The sequence below is a fragment of the Chiloscyllium plagiosum genome, chromosome 1, assembly GCF_004010195.1.
Source record: "Chiloscyllium plagiosum isolate BGI_BamShark_2017 chromosome 1, ASM401019v2, whole genome shotgun sequence".
NCBI lineage: Eukaryota > Metazoa > Chordata > Chondrichthyes > Orectolobiformes > Hemiscylliidae > Chiloscyllium > Chiloscyllium plagiosum.
In genome coordinates this window covers 90095799-90114353 of record NC_057710.1, presented here as the reverse complement: position 1 = coordinate 90114353, position 18555 = coordinate 90095799, and the positions used below count along the sequence as shown (strand labels likewise).

Sequence of the window (18555 nt, the reverse complement as noted above, 5' to 3'; positions counted from 1 at the left end):
GGCTCTTTATTCTGTTCTTTGTGTTTCATTGCATAATTTTGTGAATAAATTTCTGTCTTTTTAAAATCTAGTAATCAACCTAGCTAACTTACTCTGGGTAATTTTCACTATACACTTACTGAAACAATTTGCAAAGTTATGATCTGGGTTGCTTGCTCAAAACTCTTTTGATTGGTCTGGCCTAGTTCATAACAGTATCAATCCTTTGACAGTGGAATTAGTTAACATCTTTCCCAGTGTCAAAGAAGAAATCGGAGGTGCAGTAAAATTGCTATTTTATTCATAACATCTAAGATAACACAATTAATTTTTTGCTCCAAACAGCCTGTTGTAATATCATTAAATATAATAGGAGAAAAGTGACTAAAAACTGTTCTAAAATATTTCACTAAATTATTTTGCACTGTAGTGACTGCTCATGTACGATGCAATAGTAATCAATTTTGAGGAGAACATTAGGTATCTTGTGGAACTGTCAGCTGGTGACTAGATATTCTTTTTCTGTTAGAGACTAGTCCAAAAGGTGGTACCTGCAATAATGCAGCACTCCCTCAGAACTGTCAAATTTGAAGCAAAGACAATAGTGACAGTACAAGAGTGGATAATGTGGCCTGTTGTGACCACCTCAAATATGTTGAAAGAGAGACACTAGAATACATTGAGCCCTTCATGTACATTTGCAGTCTCTTTCAAAAGCCCCCATTGACTAGGGGCCACACTCCAGAATTGCAGTGAGTCCTTGACTGTGCATCAACCAGATAAGGGCACTAGAGAAATCCTGTCAGTAATATCATTGCTGCATCCTCTTAATTCAGTGGGAACACTCCTGAACAAATGCTAGAACCTTCTTGAAGCCCGTCCACAAATGATCCATTTGTTCTGACTCCCTACTTTTGGTCCTGTACTCATTAGATATAAGAGCAGAATTAGGCCTTTTGGCCCATTGAGTCTGTTCCACCATTTGATCATAACTAATATGTCCCTCAACTCCATTCTGCTGCCGCCTTCTCATAACCCTTGATCCCCTCCACAATTAAGAATCTATCTATCTTTGGAATTTCTCATTGGAATTTAGAAGAATGAGAAGTGACCTTATTGAAGCATACAGGTTTCTTAAAGGACTTGACAGGGTGGATGTGGGAAGGTTGTTTCCTTGTAGGAGAGTCTAGGACTGGATGGCATCACCTCAGAATAAGGGGGTCACACACTTATGATAGAAATGAGACATTTCTTCTCTCCAAAAGGTAGTGAATCTGTAGACTTCGTTACCATAAAGCGCTGTGAAGCTGGGTCATTAAATATATTCAGAGGTGAGTTAAATTTTTCATCAGTGAGGGAGTCTAGGATTAAATGGAAAAGGAGCCAAGGATTATCAGGTCAACCTTCATCTTACTGAATGGAGGAGCAGACTAGATGGGCTGAATGGCCTACTTCTACTTGTATATCTTGTGTCATGTTCAACACATGGGAAAAGAAACAAGATGTAATAATAAGCTGATTTTCTGGGACACCCTCGGTTAGTGGTAGGACATGGCAGGGGAGTGATGGTAAAAGACTGGATGGTGCATGGCGATGAGGCACTGAGTGGGGGTTGGCAGTTAGACACAGAGTTGGGTTGTCGGGAGTTGGGGGTGTGGCAGTAAGAGGATGGTCAGGCAAAACTCCTGCAAATCAACGGACTGGACACTATCTGCATGGCCAAAAAGCGTCTTCGCACCAGGCCCTGTTTCCTCAAATTTCAAATCTCAGGTAATCCAGGGGAGGACAAGGAAAATGCTGAAGGTACTCTGAAACTTATCTTGAAGCATGGCAGTATTTACATTAATGACTATGATGAGCTACGTAGCAGCATTTAAAGTGCTAACAAGCTGCAGTGCCATAGCAATGAGGTAGAAGTGGAAAGAAGAAGAAAGGAATCCTGCAATCCAGATTTACTACCTCTGGAGACACCCATCCCAGATGCCTAACATCTGTGGGTCAAGAATCAGCTTGTTCAGTGACATGAAGACCCATGACAGAAATTTGCAAACCTGACTAGACATCATTCTCCTGACAGCCATGCCAGCGATAATATCTGAGCTTGTTCTCTGCAACAGCAATTCACCTAGTACCATTCCACTGCCTTTTACCAGTATCCCTGAAATGTTTTTCTCTCGAAAGAGCTATGTTCCTTGTTATTTTGTGTGGGTACTTTACATAAGTGTAGTACCTCTAAATTTCTTTCATAGCTGCACAAGCATTGCCAAGTTCAAGGTGTTGACAAGTTGGAGAGGAGCAGGTGAAGTGAGCCTGTGGAAGGTAGTCAGCATCATTGAAAGGAGTGGTTAAGGTGAGCATCCCGTGGCAGCAGTCAGCATCATTGAGAGTAGCAGGTGATGTGAGGACCCTCACAGAAAAACAGTCTACTTGACTGAGATCTAAATGAGAATAAGTTTTTTTTTCCGGTCTATATTTAAATAGGAGTAAGGTATAATGAAAGTAAGAGTCTATCTTCTGTTTAATTGAGGTATATTTGAGGAGCTCATGCTCATAATTTGAAAACCTTGAACGATGTGAGAAATCCTCGAAACTTCTGGCAGTCTAGATGGTCATTAATGCAAGAGGTGCCTCCAGCAGGAGCAATGCAATCTCCAGGTTTTGGAGCTTAAGCAGCTGCTGAATTCATGAATATGGTGAATTTATGAGGCTGTTGGTCATAGATAGCACATTTCAACACGTGGTTACCCCACAGCTTAAGGAAATACAAGCAGAATGGGAAAGGGTGACTGCCTGACAGAAAAGGAGTCGAGGAGTGTAGTGAAAACCGTTACTGAGTGCATCTCACTTGAAAACTGTTTTTCAGAGTTGGAAACTCCTGTGGAGGCCAAAGACATAGTAGTGTGGGTGGTCCAGCTGTTCTGGGAGAAGAAATGTATAAGGGCAATAGTGGTAGCAGATTCATTAGTCAGGGGAGTACACCAGTGCTTTTGCAACCAAAGACATGACTCTGATATAGTTTATTGCCTTCCGAATTCCAGGGTCAAGGATATCATGGAACAGCTGCAGTGTATTCTGAAGGGAGAGGGTGAACAGCCAGAGGTTGTGGTCCATGTTGGAACCAATCGCATGAGAAAAAGTAAATTCGGTCCTGCAAGCAGTGTTTAGGGAGATCAGTAGGAAATTGAAAAGCATGGCTTCAAAGATAATCTCAGGATTACTCCCAGGGCCACATAATAGTGACAGAATAGATGAATGTGATTGGAGAGATGGTGCAAGACAGATTCATGAGGCACTGAGACTTTCTTGGGGAGGTGGGAACAGTACAAGTTAAACAAATTACTTCTGAACAGAAACAGGGTGAGCTTTCTCATGGAAGCAAATTTAAACAAGATTGGCAGGGGGATGGGATCCTGTCAAGTGGTTTGGAGGATGGAGAAGCTGAGATGGAATTGGATGTTAAAATGTGAGTAAGCGAGCCTAGAAGGCATGGGAAACATCGACGTGATAAGAAAGAAGTAAGTTTGCAAGACTAAAAAAAAATTTTAAAGCAACAACCTTAAAGAATAAGACAAACTGAGGACAGGCACATGGGAGTTAATATTTTATAGCTATGATTGAGACGACTGAAATATGGGTAGGATTGGCTACTCAACCTTCCTGATTATAGGGGATTCTGATGAAATGACAAATGGTATAAAGAGAACACAATGTTGTCATATTGTTCAAAAAATTAATTATAGCAGTGAGGAAGGATGATATCTTGGAAGGATCATGAAGTGAGGCCGTATGGTAGAAGTAAAAAACAAACAAAAAGGGACATACTTTGGGTTGTGTTCTGTAGGCCTCTACAGAGGAACCTCGATTATCCGAACGAAATGGGCGGGCAGTATTTCGTCCAGATAATTGATTATTCGGTAAATTGATTCACTGTCTCTCCCCTCCTCTGGGGCTCGGAGTTTCCTGAAGTTTCCTTTTTCCTCGCTCTGCCTGCCTTGTTCCCTCTCTCTGTCTCAGGGTTTGTTTCTGAGCAGACACACACTTGTGTGTAAGGGACCTGCAGCTTTGCTGAAACCTCCCATGTTCTGCCCCCACCCCCATCAGTTCTCTGGGGGTGGGGACAGTACGCGTTGCTAAGTCTGCTCCTTGTTCAGGAGACTAGGCAGCAACACACTGCACACGAGCGCCTGCTCCCCCGTCTGCCCTCACCCCTGTCCAACCCTGCCCTTGTTTCCCCCACCCCACCCCTGACCCTCCCCTCCCCCCAGAACTCTGTCCAATTTCAATCCAACGCCCTGTTCGTGTCACCGCCCCCTGTCCGACCTGGTCGTCCTCACAGCGCTAGGGACCTACGTTCGATTCTATAATCAAGACTGTGGTGCTGGAACAGCACAGCCGTTCATGCAGCATCTGAGGAGCAGGAGAATTGACGCTTTGGGCATAAGCCCCTCGTCAGGAATGAGACTTGTGGGCCAAAGGGGCTATGAGGTAAATGGGAGTGGGGTGGGGGCTGGGGGGAAGGTAGCTAAGAATGCACTAAGTAGATGAAGTTGGGGGTGAAGGTGTTAGGTTAGAGAGGAAGGTGGAATGGAAGGTGGGAAGGAAGATGGAGGACAATGCATTTGATATTGCCTATGTGGACTTAAGCAAGATGTTTGACAAAGTCTCTCATGACAGACTGATCAATCAAGTGAGAGTCCATGGGATGTCACAAAGCTGGTCTCTTTTTTTTCCAAAAGCTGTTCCTTTTCTCAAGGATACTGTGTCCTTGGTTTTTTTTTCGAAGTGGTCATAAATCCCCCCGGCTTCAAGATGACTAGTTTGGTACAGAGATGAGAAAGGATTTTGAGAGGCCTTTTGTTTATGTATAAACAGATGAGAGTTCAGGCCAAAGTGGTGCCAAGTTAGGATTGCCCATAGTGTTCAGGGATGCATTGGTTGGGTGCATTACTCAGGGGTAAATCTAGAGTAATAGGGTAGTGTGAATGGGTCTGGGTAGGATACTCTTCAGAAGGTCGTTGTGGGCTTGTTGGGCCGAATGGCCTGTTTCCACACCGTAGTGATTCTGTGACCTTGAGAAGGTGGAAGGCATGTCCATAGGAGAATATTTTGGAGAGATTGACCATACAGCAGTTAAATTCAGAATAGCTATGGAAAAGGATGAAGATGTGCTGGAAATAAAATTTCTAAATGAGAGTAAGCTGATTTTGCTAAGATACGATTTGTCTCAAGTAGACTGGGAGCAACTACTTGCAGGTGAAACTGTGTCAGCAGCAGAAAGCATTTAGGGGCAAAAAGCAACTGTTCAGAGCACAAAGACAAATAGTGGGAGCAAGGCTGAAGAACTCCGGATGTCAAGGGATATGAGGGTTTAGGCTTAAGAATAGAAGGGAAGCTTAGGGCAGATATGGAGGGCTCAAATGGCAGAGTCCCTAGAGGAGTGCATGAGAACTTAAAGGGAAATTAGAAAATCAGAGAATGTACATGAGAAAGCATTGGCGGGTAGAATAAACAAAAAAGCCCAAAAAGTTGTTTTTTAAATATATGAAGAACAAAAGAATAACTATGAAAAGAGTAGACCCCATTAACGACTATAGATGTAATATATGGGTGGACCTGGAAGATGTGGGCACTGTCTTCAATGGCTACTTTACATTAATCTTTACAATGGAAAAGGACAACACAGGTATAGACATTGGGGAAACTGAAATATTAGAAAGAAATTGACAGAGGAAATACTAAAGGGTGTAGCAGACCTGAATAAATCTGCTGATCCACATGAGATGTATTCCTAACCATTGAGGAAAGATGGGGAGCAGATATCAGGGGTCCTCCAGCCACAGTTGAGGTGCCAAAGGGCTGCTAAAATTTCCTATTATTGAAAATGGAAGAAGTGATGGACTAGGAAATTGCACACCAGTTGGTCTAACATTTATAGTGAGGAAGTTAATAGAAAAAAAATTTGAGACAGAATATTTCTGCACTTGAAGAGACTCAGATTAATCAGGAATAGTCATCATGGACTTGGTAAGAGAAGGTTGCTTCACAGATTTGGTGAAATTTGTTTGAGGTAACCAGGAGTGTTGATAAGGAAAACGCATTTGATATTGCCTATGTGGCCTTCAGCAAGATGTTTGATAAAATCTCTCATGACAGACTGGTCAATCAAGTAAGAGTCCATGGGATGTCACAAAGCTGGTCTCTTTTTTTTCCAAAAGCTATTCCTTTTCTCGAGGATACTGTGTCCTTGGTTTTTTTTCAGAGTGGTCATAAATCCCTCCCGGCTCAGAGATGACTAGTTTGGTACAGAGATGATGGTCATGTTTTAGAAATGGGAGTGGTCAGCTCTCTAGCTGAGCAGTTCAGTACAGAACTAGTTAGGAGTTCAGCTGTGTGGAAACAGGCTGTCTCTCTCCTTCTGCCCTTCTAACCTCAACTAGTAAGAAACTTGAAAGGATTCAGAAAAGATTTACAAGGATGTTGCCAGGGTTGGAGGATTTGAGCTATATAAAGAGGTTGAATAGGCTAGGCTATTTTCCCTGGAGCATCGCAAGGCTGAGGGATGAGCCTTTAGCAGTTTATAAAATTATGAGGGGCGTGGATAGGGTATATAGACAAAGTCTTTTCCCTAGGATGGAGGAGTCCAGAACTAGAGGGCATAGGTTTAGGGTGAGAGGGGAAAGATATAAAAGAGACCTAAGGGGCAACTTTTTTATGCAGAGGGTGGTGTGTGTGTGTGTGTGTGGAATGAGCTGCAAGAGGAAGTGGTGGAGTCTAGTATGATTGCAACATTAAAAGGCATCTGGATGGGTCAATAAATAGGAAGGGTTTGGAGGGATACGGGCCGGGTCCTGGCAGGTGGGACTAGATTTGGGTTGGGATATCTGGTCGGCATGGACGGGTTGGACTGAAGGGGCTGTTTCCGTGCTGTGCATTTCTTTGACACTATGACTATTTTACTTTTTTTTAAAGGGGGTTTGCTTATTGGGACTGTTGTGTATTCAGAACAGCATAATGAAGTTTAGTTTGGATAGACTGGTTTCTGTAGGAGTTCTTTATTCTGTTCTTTGTGTTTCATTGTGTAATTTTGTGAACAAATTTTAGTTTGTTTTAAAACCTGGTGGTCAACCTAGCTAACTTACTCCGGGTAATTTTCACTGTGCACTTACCGAAACAAATTGCAAAGTTATGGCCTGCTTAAGAATGTTTTGAGTGGTCTGGTCTAGTCCATAACACGGATAAAAAACAAAGTGGCACATTGTCTTTTAGTCACTTTAGATCCAGAAGGGTGATAGTAGAGGGATGATTTTGTGACTGGAATTCTGCTTCCATTGGGATTCTAAGAGATCTCAGGCTCTTGCTGTTAGTGGTGTGCATTAAGGCTGCCTGCTTAAGAATGTTTTGAGTGGTCTGGCTTAGTCCATAACACGGATAAAAAACAAAGTGGCACATTGTCTTTTAGTCACTTTAGATCCATAAGGGTGATAGTAGAGGGATGATTTTGTGACTGGAATTCTGCTTCCATTGGGATTCTAAGAGATCTCAGGCTCTTGCTGTTAGTGGTGTGCATTAATGATTTGAACTTAAATCTATTATAAAGAAGTTCACAATGCATCAAAATTGGTAGTGTGGTAAATAGTGGGAGAGTAACTATAAACTGCAGAAGATTGTCAACAGACTGGTCTGATAGACAGAGTAGTGACAAATGGAATTCAGCCGGATGATGATACAAATGGGAAGTGCTAACAGTGCAAGAGATTGCATTATGAATGGTAGGACTCTGGAAAGTACTAAAGGTCAGAGGGACTTTCATGTGCATATCCACAGAGCCCTTAAGGTAGCAGAGCATGTATACAAGGTGTTAAGAAAGCATATTTGTCTTTATTAGCTGAAGTATAGAATACAATAGCAGTGAGTTTATACTGAAACCGTATAAATCTAGGACACAGCCGGAGTACTACGTACAGCTCCAGTTACCATGTTATACAGTATACATTATTGCAATAAAGACGATGCAGAAGAGATTTACCAGGTTATTTCCTACTCTGCTAGATTTGAGCTTTGAGGGAATGTTAAACAAGCTGGGATTGTTTTCCTTTGCGGAGTGAAGGTTAGGATTAGGATTAATACCTGGTAGCAGTGTATGGATTCCAAGGGGCACAGATACGGTGCATAAGACCATGATAAATAGGAACAGGAGTAGGCTATTTGGCGCCTCAAGGCTGCTGCAACATTCAACAGGATCATGGCTGATCTGACATTCCTCACATCCACTTCCCTGCCTTTTCCCTGTAACCTTTCTGTCCCCTACTTATCAAGAATGTAACTATCTCAGCCCTAAATATATGTACACAGGGACTCTCTCCCCACAGCTCTCTAAAGCAAGCTGTTCCAAAGGCACAGATCTCTTGGAGAAGAAACTCTACCATACTTCAGTCTTAAAGTGGTGCCACTTTATTGTGAGACAATGTCTGCTGGTCCTAGACTCTCCTATGGAAGCACTTTTTCCATTAGTTGAGGGATCAATAACCACGTGGTGTTGAACTATGGTAAGAATCAGAAGACCCAAGAGGAAACTTAAGGAGAAATACCTTTGGCTATGATGTAACAGCTATTTGCGCACTGTATAAATATTGTTTTATTTTAATATGACATTGATTCTGGCAGGACAGAAAGTGTTATTTTATTTTGAGCGTTTTTAAGTTAACTGTCTCATTTAGGCTTCTAACATATTTCTCTTGGTGCAGGAATTTGTCCAACTATACACCAATTATATTTTGAACCAGTCAGTGGAAAAACAATTCCGAGCATTCAGTCGAGGTTTCCAAATGGTCACAAATGAGTCTCCCTTAAGATACCTTTTCAGACCGGAAGAAATTGAACAGCTGATCTGTGGCAGCAGAGTGAGTATTGTTTACCAGATGTATGACACTCCAATGGGACAATATTTTATTTCGCTAATTGCCATCTATTGACACTGGTGTTGTACAACTGTGCTGTCAGTAAGCCTCAGAGGTGACTCATTCAAGGTGCCTATGACATTCTACAAATCAAAATTATTCCACTCCAGGTAGCTGAATGAAATAAGCTTTAAAGTTTTAAAGTTCTCACATTTGCTGATGAAATCTTGTAGCATTACATTTTTGGAACCAAATCAATTGTTGGGGTGTAGCATAAGTGCTTATCTAAGTTATGATAACGTTTGAATAGAAAAAAAGTGTATGAATAGAAAAAAAGTGTATGAATTAACAGCAGGTGTAGTCCTTACATTCTCTTGATCCTACACTTCCATTTGATCTGATAATGGCTGATCTGCCTCAATTCTAATTCCCTGTCAACTCCATATATCCATTGTTTTCTCCAAAGAGAGAAAATCTAGCTTAAGCAGGAGTACACATAATAACAGAGGAGTATTTATAAACCTCTTGGGTAGAAATTCCAAAGATTCACACCCTTTGAAGAAATTTCTCTTCCTCTAAATTGTAGGTGATTTCTGCTTTATTCTGAGATTTTTGCCTTTGTTCTAGGTTCCCAATCAGGAAAAGCCAATCCTCAGTATCTGTCATGTCCCTTCTGAATCTTGTATATTTCAATAAGATCACTTCTCATTATAAACTACAAAGAATAGGCTCAGGTCATCATAGGATGGCTCTCTGATCCCAGAAACCAATCTAGTGAATCTTGCTTTCATATCTCCAATGCCATCCAGTAACTAATGGAGCACTGCAAGAATCAATGCTGTAGCCTCAGTTATTTACTTAACAGAGAAAATAGGATCAGGAGTAGGCCGTTTGGCCCTTGGGGCCTGCCCTGCCATTCATATGACAGTGCCAGATCATCCAATTCAGTAACCCTATTTCTGCTTTCTCAGCATACCCTTTGATCCCTTTAACCTGAAGATTTAACTCCTTTAAGCATTCAGTGTTTTGGCCTCACCATTTTCTGTAGTGGAGAATTCCACAGGTTTACCATTGTCTTGGTGAAGAACATTCTCCTTATCTCAGTCTAAATGGCCTATCCCATTTCCAATAGACTGTAACCCATGGCTGTGGGCTGTTTGGTCATTGGGAGCATCTTACCTGTGTTAAAAATTTATAGTTTCTTTGAGATTCCCACTCATTCTTCTAAAGTCCAGTGAATATAGTCTTAACTAGTTAAGTCTCTCTTCATATGTCTGTCCTATCATCCCAGGAATCAGTTTGGTAAACCTTAGTTCCATTCTCAGACAGGAAGACCAAAACCACACCACAGTCATTGAGGTTCTGTAGAGTTGCATCAAGACATCCCGGCTGTGTACTCAACTCCTTTCGCTATGGAGACTTACCTCACCACCTGTTGCACTTGCATGCTTACTTTCGGAGTCACAAAGCAAGGAAATAGGCCCAGGTTTCTGAAACTGAACTAGTCCCACTTGCCTGCATTTGGTCCTTATCCCTCTAAACCCTTCCTATCCATGTAACTGTCCAAATTTCTTTTAAATGTTGTAATTGTACCCACCTCTACAACTTCCTCTGGCAGCTCGCTCCATATACGCAGGGCTAATGCCCGAAGGGCTAATGAAGAAGGGCTAATGCCCGAAACGTTGATTCTCCTGTTCCCTAGATGCTGCCTGACCTGCTGCGTTTTTCCAGCAACACATTTCCATCTCTGATCTCCAGCATCTGCAGACCTCACTTTCTCCCCATATACGCAGTACCCTGTCTGTGAAATATTTGCCCCTCAGATCCTTTTTAAATCTATCCCCTCTTTCCTTCAGCCTATGCCCTGTAGGTTTGGACTCCCCTACCTGGGGGAAAAGACCTTGGCTATTCACCTTATCCATATCCCTCATGATTTTATAAGGACATCCAAGTCTCATTGCACCTCTCTTTTTCCCAACTTGTCTTCCTGTTTTAGCTATCAATGTGGATAACCTCACATTTATCTACATTATCTGCCGTGCATTTGCCCACTCACTCAATTTGTCCAAATCAGACTGAAACGTCTCTGTATCTTCCTCACAGCTCATCCCCTCACCCAGTCTTTGTGTTGTCTGCAGCTCTGCAGATTTGTGACTAGCTGAGGTCAAAGTACTGATTCCTGCAGCATTCCATTAGTTATTGCCTGCCACTCAGAAACAGACCTGGCCGTTTTTACTTTGTTTCCTGCCTGCCAAACAGTTCTCTGTCTATGTCAATACGCTATTCCCAAACCAATGTGCTTTGAATTTACATGCTAATCTCTTATGTGGGACTTATTCAAAAACCGTCTGAAGGGTCAAGTTAGTAAACTGCATGGGCTGACTCCTCCTTATCAACTGTACTAGTTCGATCTTCTAAATTCAGTAGATTTGTCAAGCATGATTTTTCCCATTTGTAAATCTATGCTGACTCTGTCCAATCCTTCTCACTGTTTTGCAAGTGCTCTGCTATAATGGACTCTAACATTTTTCCTACTACCAATGTTAGGCTACCTGGTCTGTAACTTCCTGTTTTCTCTCTACCTCTTGTTTTAAATAGTGGGGTTACATTAGCTACCCTCCAAACCATAGGAACTGTTCCAGAGTCTATAGAATCTTGACAGATGACCACCAATGCATCTACTATTTCTAGGGACACTTCCTTAAGTACTGTGGGATGTAGATTATTGGGTCTTGGGGATTGTCAGCCTTTAATGCCATCAATTTGCCCCAACAATTTCCTACTAAAACTAATCTACAAGAGTTCCTCCCTCTCACTAGACCCTATGATCCCCAATGTTCTTCCTTTGTGAGAACAGAACCAGATCTTTAATGTAATCGATTTGCCATTGCTTTGTTTCCCGCTATAACTTCCCCTGTTTCTTTTTGTAAGGGATCTACATTTGTCTTTGCTAACCTTTTTCTCAAACTTTCTACCTATTAGGACCTTATAAAAGTAATACCTGGAATTGAGATATCTTTCCTGTTCTACCATCTGCGAGCAGCCTACAATCTTGCAATTACAAACATCTTTAACATTGTTTTGTTTTAGCACATTCAGTTTCACAATGTCTAAAACCCTATTGACAGGGTAATCAAACAAAGCCAGCAGCCTCACCTTCAATTTGATCCTTAAGTTTTAACTTCCCAGCATTAACTTCAAGAATGTCAAGTAATTGAAAATAATCTTAAAGGAACAGAAACCTTTTATTTTGTGCAGTATAATATTCCTGTCCTTTATATAAGAAGCACATCATCTGACTTAGTGAGGACTGTGGCCACGATCATTTAATTCTGTTAAATAACATTTGCTGATCACTTTGTTTTTCAACTCTGTAAAAACTGATTGTTAAGCACATAATAGAGATTTTATTGCCATATTCATCTGTTCATTACTTGCATGAAGAATTCTTAATTAACAATTGATACACATCCTTTGTGTTAAGTTAACCTTGAGCTCAATAATACCTTTTTCAAAGTGTCTAAGCACCAAATTGCCTCCAAATGTCACAAATTCTCTGTGCATCGACATTTTTGAATTGTCTGTCATTTTCAAATTCTCCTGCACTTTCATTTTATTTTATCTTGGCAAACTACTCCAGCTGTATGTCCTACTTCTACCTTCTGGCTAGATTACCATTGATTTTCCTTTTAACTTCAGAAATCCCTCAGCACTCTCCTGGCACAATTCTTAAGTCAGATGATCACATGTCTAGACCACATTCCCTTGCTACCGACCTCAGTACTTTCAAAACCTTTTCAAAATTTTCTGTCAGTGTCTGATTTCTCCATTTTTCTTCTTTGTTCCTATCTTCTATTCAATGTCCTTTCTTGTTCTCTTGCAAAGAACTATTGTTTCGGTATTCTGTAGCATATTTACGTGGCAATTGAGTTGATGCTTACAATCTACAGTTTCATTATGTTTCAGAATCTGGATTTTCATGCACTTGAAGAGGCTACAGAGTATGATGGAGGATTTACAAAAGAATCTAGGATAATAAGGTAATTGTTTTGTCTTCTCTCATTGATATGTTGTTTTCTGTACTTTCCATATCATCTGTCCAAGCCATGTTCTACATTAGGTTTTAACTCCATCCTTAGAGGCATGCAACAGGTTAATTAATAATGTATATATATGAAACATATAATGCTTTTTACTATACGTGTCTCAGTTTTTTCACTCACTTGTCATAGCATGACAGAGAAATGTTTTTTCCGCTTAAAAATAATCTGTTGCTGTGATGGCATCATGACAGTCTATTTCACCTTGCATTTGCAGAATGGGAGAGAGATCATGTAATGTATTCCCTAGAAAATTAGTCTGCTTTTGAAATATACTTTTATTTTGAATCAAAATGAACCAGCAGCTTTTTCACTTTTTTTAATGTTGTTTATGATAGAATTAGCTCTTTAATACGTCAAAACATGGACTTGGATAAAATATTGATCACATGTTTTATTTAATTTTATCCCAAATTTATCCAACTTAGTAAGCTCAAATGTAATACAGTAAGTGCAGCATGAGCAATCTGAATCCTGATGATTAGCACACAAAATATACCAATGCATGAACAGCACAGGCATATGATAAGAAGTACTAAATAACTGCTTAATATTTTTTTTCACTGAATCTCCTCCTCTTTTAAATGCTGTTATAGAGATTTCTGGGGGATAACCCACAGTCTGTCAGAAGAACAGAAGCGTCAGTTTCTGCAATTCACTACAGGTTCTGATCGGGCTCCTGTTGGCGGTCTTGGCAAAATTAAGTTGATCATAACTAAGAATGGACCAGATTCAGACAGGTATGTTTTAGGTTAATATGTTTCCTGTGAACAGTTTGTTTTTAGGAAGAGTTCAATTAGAAATTACAATTGGCAAAAATTTATGTAAATAACTTTGTTGGAGGGACGCAAATATAATTTCAAATTGTAATACGTTCATTGAGTTACTTTTACTACAGTATTTAAACAGGTGATTTGACCCATTTGATCAATTCTGATGTTATTACTGCATTTGCCTCATCCTACCCCTTTTCATGTTCTGTAAACATGTTCTGTAGAACAGTGAGTAAGACACAAGTGATGTTTTATGTATATTTTCCTCAACACATTTGAGGCTTATTTAAAATAAGCGCACTATATAATACTGAAATTATTCTTACATGAGAATTTGGAATTATTAATTCTCAATGTTCATGACTATTCTTTCTCCCCCAAATAGGCTACCAACAACGCATACATGCTTTAATGTACTCCTGCTACCAGACTACTCAAGCAAAGACAAGCTCAAGGAAAGGCTTCTTAAAGCAATCACATACTCAAAAGGCTTTGGCATGCTGTAATTAATTTGTGGCAATGCAAGCAACCTCATAAGCCTAACTTAAAGAAAGGTGCAAAAACCCCTGCTGAAATATAGACTAGTCAGTTATGTGTAGAGAAAAATGTCAAATTATAATATTAAATGTTATGAGTTGGCTCCCTGCACATCAGCATACATGATAGGGGAGAGCCCACCTACACATAGCATTAAATTGGGCAATATGCTACAGGTAAGGGTCCTTTCATTAGGATGAGACAGGACTTCCATCTGTCTTCAGCATAACATTGAGTTGTCAGTCAAGCAGTGGCTGACAGCTGTGAACACTGGTAATGCCATCTGGAGCAGTGGTCACTGCAGTTTATAAAAAAAGAGAAGATGGTGTTAAAATCTTTTTTTCATTCTCTGGCACCTTCATTTCTGTCCTAATACCTCCTCCTCTTCCCCCCCCCCACCCCCACCCCCCCAAAAAAACTGGATATGATGAGGTAAGGCTATTTACCATTTTATGTGGGTGAAAATATTGGAGACATTTTCTTCCAGTTTAATGAAGAATAATGAAGTCATAAATGAAGGTGTGTTTTTAAACTAAACCACTGCCAGTCTTCCTGTATCTCAAGGTTTTTCCTATCTATTTTTCTTTGATATATTGAGGGATGGTAGTCACTATCTTGTATATTTTTATGCTTGATTTTCCCAAAGGTGATGCGCATTCACACAAGTATCAAGCCACTTTGTTAGGAGGCCTGAACTGCATGTTACTAATCTTGTTTCATAGTGAATACTATGGTGTGTTGTATGATTAAACATCAAAATATTGTGACTTAAAAGAAATTATTTGGACTTTCTGATCTTTGCTCATTAATAAAATGAGAATCATGCCACATGATACATAGTTGTATTTAATGTATAAATAAAATTGAGAACAGGATGTATAATGATTATGTAGACAGTACATGATTGAGGTGTGTAAAATAGAGTATTGATCTATAATGTTTGAATTAAAATGGTGTCATGTAGCATCTTGCATTAATGTTTGTATGCTGTCTTCTTTAAATTACTGACAATTGTTAAATTAATAACAGTTGGGAAAGGGAAGAAATTTAGATATGCTGCCTGTTTGTCGTTAACAATCATCTGACCATTATATTTTTCTCTCATTCATCTTTGCCATTGAAAATAAAATCTAGGATCAATTACGCTTTAATATCTTAATTTCCTCCAACAAAAGTACCTAATTTGTTCCATGGAACGAGTGAAGGGTTTAGACTCTGGAAAACATGATTCTGAAAATTGGTTGCTTTAATGTTAGAAACAAGAAAAATTAGGTGCAACAAAATGTGAACTTCATAGTATGGTCAGCCTGAGTTATCTCAAGTTATCTCAAGCTAATCAAAATATATGCAGAAAGAATGTTTCCTCTGGCTCAGAGTGAGGGAGAGACTGGGGACCCACCTCCAGACTAAGAGGCAAGCCAGTTAGGACTGAACAGAGGAGGAATTTCTTCAGAAGTCAGTGAACCTTTGGAATTCTTTATTCCCGAGAAGAATGGAAGATGAATCATTGAGCAAGTTCAAGAGAGAAAGCTATAGATTTCTGGATACTGATCATGTCAAGGAATATGAAGATAGCTCAGAAAAATAGTGTTGTGGTAGATTGGTCATAATCTAAAATGTCAGAATTGAATGGTCTAGTCCTACTGCTATGCCCCTAATTGGCATGATCAATCCCTACTGCTATGCCCCTAATTGGCATGATCAATCATGTCTTTGGGCTAGAGAATCAGTGCCCAGGCCACAGTCATGTAGTCTTAAATAAATCAAAGCCTGCTCAGTACCTACCACCCTCTGCATTGAAGACAAACATGGATGCTTTGGAACTCAGATGAAGGTCTCTCCTAATCATTGGTCTCACTAGTATAGTTTGCAATTTGCAGGTTCCTGGTTTAAAGATATAAATCTTGTATCCATGGCATGTTTTCCGCATTGGATTATCCACTGCACCTACATCATAATACCCAGAATATGATGTAAGCAAAGCAACCCCAGTACACTGTTTACTTATGCTTGCTTGGACTTTTAAGCTTGGGTTTCTACTTCCACCTACATCTGTATATTCCTGACTCAATGGACCTTTGCAACTTTAAGTGTTGACTTTAAAGATGCATGCATTTTAAATTAATGACATATGGAATCAGGAGCTGGGAACTGTAACATGCTGTCTGTTTTTTGTCAGTATTTCTGCGCTGCTTGTTATATGACTTTGTTTATAAAGCACACCAAGCAGTAAGTTAGCATTTCTTTATTTTTTAAGCAACAACCCTTTATATAGTCATGAATGAAAAAGTAAAAAATGAAACATAACATCATTTTTCATCAGTGTATAACAAACCCAATAAGGGAAAGGGCAGTTTTGTACCTGGTTTTATGGAATGAATCTGGGCAGATCGAAGAGGAACTGTTTGGTGAACATTTTGTAATTCCTTTATGGGATGTGGGCATCACTAGCCATTGTTTATGTTGATCCCCTAATTGCTCTTAAGATGTGTTAAGCTGCTTTGAACTCCCATAGTCTATTGGCAGGTAGTAGACATATCCACAAAAATTAGTGACAATTGCTGAAATATGTCTTGGCAGAAATAGGTACATAAAGGTAAATGAGTTTAGAGTAAGTGGAGGCAATGTGGATGAAATAATAATGGGTTCAGAACAAATATATTGTCACAAGGAAATAGAATGGTACTAAATCAAGACACCCTTGAATATCAAAGATCATAGGAACATTCAAAAGAGCAGAAGTAGATAATTTCACCCTGAAGCCTGCTCCGCCATTTAATAAGATCATGGTTGAACTGTTTTTCAAAATCCACATTCCCAACTACATCTGATAATCTTAGGCAAGAAAATCCAGTAAGAATCTATCTATCTGTGCTGTAAAAAAATAAATTTATGACTTCCCCTTCCCAGGCAGAGTCCCAAAATCACCCAAACCTCAAAGAAAGAAAATCTTGACTCTGTACTGAAAGGAAAATATCCGTTCCAAATCCACTTTGCAAAGACTGATCTTTGGATCTTTTGTATTTCAAACAAACCACCCTGCACGCTCCTAACTGTAAATAATCCCAGCTTGTCGAACCTATTTTCAAGACAACCCACTCATTCCAATTATTAATCTAGTATGCCTCCTCTGAACAACTTCCAATCCATTTGCATTCTTCCTTATATAAAAAAAAAACCCAAAACTGCACACAATATTTGTGATGTGGTCTTATTTATGTCTGTGTAATTAAAACATAATACTTTTTGTTAAATTCCTCTGGTGATAAATGCTGCCATCCAATTAGCATCCTTGATTAGATGCTATACTTACATATTAACTTGTAGTTAATGCACTGAAATAGCTAAATCCCTCTGTATCTCTGAATTCGGTTGTCGTTCTCTGTTTAAGTAATTGCATGTGTTTTTCTTTCTTTCTCCAAACGTGACTGACTTCACATTATCCCACATTATACTCATCCGCTAGATTTTTGACCACCCTCAACCTATCTATATCTCTTACGTCATCTTACTTAAAACATAGAACAACACAGGGACAGCCCTTCTGCCCATCATGATGCCATTCTAAACTAATCCCATCTGCCTGCACATGGTCTGTATCCCTCCAATCTGTATCTGTTCATATTTGTCTAAATGCCTCTTAAACATTGTTATTATATTTGTAATCTGTTCAGGCATCTACCATACTTTTTTTTAAAAAAAACTTGCCTCCAATATCATTAAACTTTCCCCCACTAACCTTAAGCTAATGCACCTAGTATTTGACAATTACCCCAGGAGAAAGATTCTGACTATCCACCCTATCCATGCCTTTCATAATTGTAGACTTTTAGATTAGATTAGATTACTTTCAGTGTGGAAACAGGCCGTTCAGCCCAACAAGTCCACACCGCCCTGCCGAAGCACAACCTACCCATACCCCTACCTTTACCCCTTACCTAACACTACGGGCAATTTAGCATGGCCAATTCACCTGGCCTGCACATCTTTGGACTGTGGGAGGAAACCGGAGCACCCGGAGGAAACCCACGCAAACACTGGGAGAATGTGCAAACTCCACACAGCCAGTCGCCTGAGGCGGGAAATGAACCCAGGTCTCTGGCGCTGTGAGGCAGCAGTGCTAACCACTGTGCCACCGCGCCGCCCACTTCTATCAGGTTGCTCCTTCAGCCTCCGATGCTCGAGCGAAAACAAGTTTGTCTAACCTCTTCTTCTAGCTAATATACTCTAGTCCAGGCAACAACCTGGTAAACCTCCCTTGAAACCTCA

The 18555-nt window shown here is 40.0% G+C and overlaps 1 protein-coding gene across 2 annotated transcripts in view; it reads left to right on the top strand.

Moving 5' to 3' along the window:
• The window catches only part of LOC122550587 (ubiquitin-protein ligase E3A-like), a 36611-nt gene extending 21348 nt beyond the window's left edge, over positions 1 to 15263 (top strand). For both annotated transcript variants that reach the window (XM_043691560.1, XM_043691550.1), the window contains exons 7-10: positions 8724 to 8879; positions 12843 to 12916; positions 13573 to 13716; positions 14135 to 15263. In XM_043691560.1, coding sequence (XP_043547495.1) covers positions 8724 to 8879; positions 12843 to 12916; positions 13573 to 13716; positions 14135 to 14255 — 495 coding nt within the window. In that variant the 3' untranslated portion in view covers positions 14256 to 15263. The remainder of the gene's footprint in view (positions 1 to 8723; positions 8880 to 12842; positions 12917 to 13572; positions 13717 to 14134) is intronic.
• The last annotated feature ends 3292 nt before the right edge of the window (positions 15264 to 18555 follow it).